Below are 4,318 nucleotides of genomic sequence, written 5' to 3'. Positions count from 1 at the left end.
CCCGCCCCTCCACCCACACCCCACCGCCGCGATGCGGTCGCGCCGGCCACCGGCGGCGGCCCTCGCCGTCCTCGCCATCCTCGCGGCGTGGGGCGCGGCGACGGCCGACCTCGCGTCCGACGCGCGGGCCCTCGTCGCCTTCCGGGCCGCGGTGGGCCAGCGCGTGGCCTGGAACGTGGCCGACCCCACCACCGTCTGCGCCTGGACGGGGGTCACCTGCGAGGCCGGCCGCGTGGCGGCGCTGCGCCTCCCGGGGGCCGCGCTGGCGGGCGCCGTCCCGGCGGGCTCCCTCGGGAACCTCACCGCGCTGCACACGCTCAGCCTCCGCCTCAACGCGCTCCGCGGGGCCCTCCCCGCCGACTTCGCCTCCATGGCCGCGCTCCGCAGCGTCTTCCTCAACGGGAACCGCCTCTCCGGCGACTTCCCGGCGCCCTTCCTCGCGCTCCCCGCCCTCGTCCACCTCTCGCTCGGCGGGAACGGCCTCTCCGGCGCCATCCCGCCGGCCCTCGCCAACCTCACGCGGCTCAAGACGCTGCTCCTCGAGGAGAACCGCTTCGTCGGCCAGATTCCCGACCTCCCGCTGCCGCAGCTGCGCGAGTTCAACGTCTCCTTCAACCGGCTCAACGGATCCATCCCCGCCTCGCTCCGCTCCAAGCCGCGCGCGGCGTTCCTCGGGATGTCGTCCCTCTGCGGCGGGCCCCTCGGCCCTTGCCCTGGCGAGGCCCCTCCTCCTTCTCCGGCTCCGGCGGGGAGGACGCCCTCGCCGACAACACCGTCGGCGAACATCCCCAACAGCGGAAACGACAAACAAACTGACAAGAAGGGCAACAGGCTCTCCGGCGGCGCCATTGCCGGAATCGCCATAGCCTCCGTCGTCGGCGCCGCGCTTCTCCTGTTCCTTCTCATCTGCCTCTGTCGCAGGTCGGGGCGCACCAAGACACGGGCTCTCGAGATGCCGCCTCCATCTCCATCCCCCGCCGTCATCCCCGGCGGCCGAAAACCCCCAGAGTTGCCCAGCGGCGCGGCCGTGGCGCCTATGGCTACCGTGGGCCACCCCAGTGGTCAATCGACTTCAGGGAAGAAGCTGGTCTTCTTCGGGTCAGCGGCCGCCGTCCAACCGTTCGACTTGGAGGACCTGCTCCGCGCGTCGGCCGAGGTCCTTGGCAAAGGTGCCATCGGGACGACCTACAAGGCTGTGCTTGAATCCAGCGCTACCGTGGCGGTGAAGCGGCTCAAGGATGTCACCATGTCTGAGCCAGAGTTCCGTGAGCGCATTGCGGACATTGGCGAGCTTCAGCACGAGTTCATTGTGCCTCTCCGTGCTTACTACTACAGCAAAGATGAGAAGCTGCTTGTGTACGACTTCATGCCCATGGGGAGCCTTTCTGCAGTCTTGCACGGTGAGAATTCCACATCCCAGTTCCTTTACAGTTTTTCTGTACTCATACTCTGATCATTATATTACTGTTCTGCATATGTTGTGCTCGTGCTTGTGTGTATCTTATTTTCGCATTTTTCGTCCATGGCGATGGTAGAGTGGTACTTGATTTTCTCGTAAATGTGTGAGAATTGGATTGCAGTTGTTGAGGGGCGATTGTCTTGTACTATATCCATTCCGAAATATAAGATGTTTTGGCTGTTTAAATTGAACCAACCGGACGTCTTATATTTAGAAACAGAGGGTGTAGCTATTATTACATCTGTCATGGCTTGATTATCTCTAGTCTAGGTGTGTCTTGTCGAAGGCGACACGTCAAGCTAATTTTGATGCAGATCTTGTTTATTTGCTTGATATCCAAAGTATTTGGATTTTAAGTGTTCTTTATTGGGTATTATTATTAAAATCATATTCTGACTATTCTGGCTGCTATTCCTTGTGGTCTGAGACTATGTTTATGGCTAGGATACTTGTATTGCAGTCAACTGCTCCCTTTCAGGTTTGGGGTTACCAATCTGCTCCAGTTTTGCAGAATGTTGATAGAACTGTTGATTGCTTTTTATAGTCCCATATTCTTTCCTCAATTGTGGTTAAGTCTATTCTTTGTTTGTTTACTTTAGGTCTATTCTTTGTTTGTATACTTTGTGTTGATTAGACGAAACAAAATCTTGGGAAGCTGTTGTAGTTGGTAGAGCAGTAGTTTTTTCATTGATTATGTTTGTATCTTCATTGTGTCACTTGACCATGTAACAGATGAACCTTGAACTCTAATCTCACACGGTGTTGATCATTTTTTGTCACGCAGGGAACAGAGGTTCTGGTCGCACCCCACTTGACTGGACGATAAGATCAAGCATTGCCCTTGCTGCAGCCCGTGGGATCGAGTACATCCACTCTACAAGCTCTTCGACTTCGCACGGCAATATCAAGTCATCCAATATCCTCCTGTCGAAGTCGTATCAAGCACGTGTTTCAGACAATGGCCTTGCCACCCTTGTTGGTTCATCATCGTCTGGACCTTCTCGCGCCAGTGGATACCGTGCTCCAGAGGTTACCGATCCCCGGAGGGTGTCCCAGAAGGCTGATGTGTTCAGCTTTGGTGTTCTCCTGCTCGAGCTGCTCACCGGCAAGGCCCCCAGCCAGGCTGCTCTTAACGACGAGGGCGTCGACCTGCCCAGGTGGGTGCAGTCCGTCGTGCGCTCTGAGTGGACTGCGGAGGTGTTTGACATGGAGCTCCTGAGGAACCAGAGCTCCGAAGAACAGATGATTCAGCTTCTACAACTCGCTATAGACTGCGTTGCCCAGGTCCCAGACGCCCGTCCGACGATGTCCCATGTCGTTGTGCGGATCGAGGAGATCAAGATGTCAGGTGGAAGCACCGAAGAAACTAATCAACAACAGAGCACCCTGAATCAGGGCGATGAGATGGTCGAGGGCCCCTCCTCGCCCTGATCTCTAATGGCATGAGAGAAAGGAGCCGGCTGCCTGTTGCTGTAGCCCCATTCATTCCGTTCATAGACTTGACGAATGCTATCTTCTTCGACGGCGGAGCCGGCTGTTTTTTCATCTCTTCCTTTTAGCGAACATCGGATTCGTTGTCGTCGTCGTCTTGGTGTTGTTGACTGACTGTGTCTGTTGTGTGGTGGGTGATTGCGTGGTGGTGTTTAGGGATGGAATGCATGCCCAACTGTGCGATTGCTTAATTTGTCTAGCTATTGTTCTAGCTGATTAGGTTGGTTCTTTAGCTGTCCCCATGTACTTACTCAGCCCGATCAAATTGCCTGGAACTCGTTGGCGAAAACCATTGGTGAGTTTACTTGCCTGGTGTCTGTCCTGTGGATCGAGTTGTCGCCGATGGGCATGGCCAGTTTGGCTGTGTGTGTGTGGGTCATGCGTGGTGCTTTGGATGGCTCCAGTTGCTGTTGAAAGCTACTGCGTGCTGTGTCTGTCTCGATCCGGGTCGGGTGGCACGGCTTCCGGCTTTCGGCGGGGCGAGCGGGACTGTTTTGAACTGGCAGGGGCGGGGAGGGAAACTGAATTGAATTTCGCCTGATGCGCATAGCGACTTGCCTGCTCCTCATCATTGATTCTCATTGTTGATTAACAGTTGGGAGGTACAGCCATGTTGGGATCCATCCATCGGTCGAGAGAGCAAAACCAGAGGTTCTGTACACGCTCGATGATGATTATGATTCAAAGCTATCATCTTAGTTGTTGTAGTTGCTGTGTGGATGATCCAAGCGCTGAATCTCGTAGCGTTTCTAGGTCCCGGTAGATGGCAAGCGCTCAACGAACAAGCATCATCCCTGGGGACTTGGTTCTGTGCACGCGACAGCGCTAGGACCCTAGCGGCGTGCGTACGTGTCTGTGCTGTGCACGGAACTGACCGATGTCGGGGCGGGTTTCACTACGTTTCAATGGTTCTGGTAGCCTGGGCCACCTACAATTTTGGCCCGTGCCCCCCAGATCGTCGAGGATCCCAGTTCTCGCAGGTAAACGACGATGGCGGGTCACATGTTGCCGCTGGAGTCTGGCCCCCTGCGCCCATGTGATGACTGATCGGGGGAGATCGCGGGAGGGACCGCGCGCCTGCTCGCTCGCTCGCTCTGAATCAGTTGCGGAGGGAGGGAGCAGTGCAGGACCATGCTTCAAATGTTGCAGGGCGCGAAATCCTCTTCGTGTCTCCCGCGCGCCCATCCCATCTCTCTTTTAGTACAAAAGTCTTTGTGAAACAATGGAAACGTAGGGGAGGTCTTTAACTTGACGAGATGCTTGCTTTCAGGTTTCCAGATGAAAGACGACGACGATGCTCGTCTCTCCTTTATGTTTGCCCATCTACATCAGGAACATTCCGGCAGCCCCCCCTGCCACTCTCTCTTC

At 56.1% G+C, this 4,318-nt stretch overlaps 1 protein-coding gene across 1 annotated transcript; it reads left to right on the top strand.

Annotated features, from left to right (window-relative positions):
- Window positions 1-52: 52 nt before the first annotated feature.
- LOC123095874 (probable inactive receptor kinase At1g48480) lies at window positions 53-3,254 on the top strand (the record flags this gene model as incomplete). The annotated part of the gene is given in 2 exon segments (XM_044517445.1): window positions 53-1,400; window positions 2,244-3,254. Coding segments are annotated over 2 exon segments (1,995 nt in total), but the record flags the coding sequence as incomplete, so codon positions are not given.
- Window positions 3,255-4,318: the final 1,064 nt, after the last annotated feature.

This window comes from Triticum aestivum, chromosome 4D, assembly GCF_018294505.1.
Source record: "Triticum aestivum cultivar Chinese Spring chromosome 4D, IWGSC CS RefSeq v2.1, whole genome shotgun sequence".
NCBI lineage: Eukaryota > Viridiplantae > Streptophyta > Magnoliopsida > Poales > Poaceae > Triticum > Triticum aestivum.
Note: the sequence above shows the minus strand (reverse complement) of the source record. Positions and strands in the feature narration are given on the sequence as shown.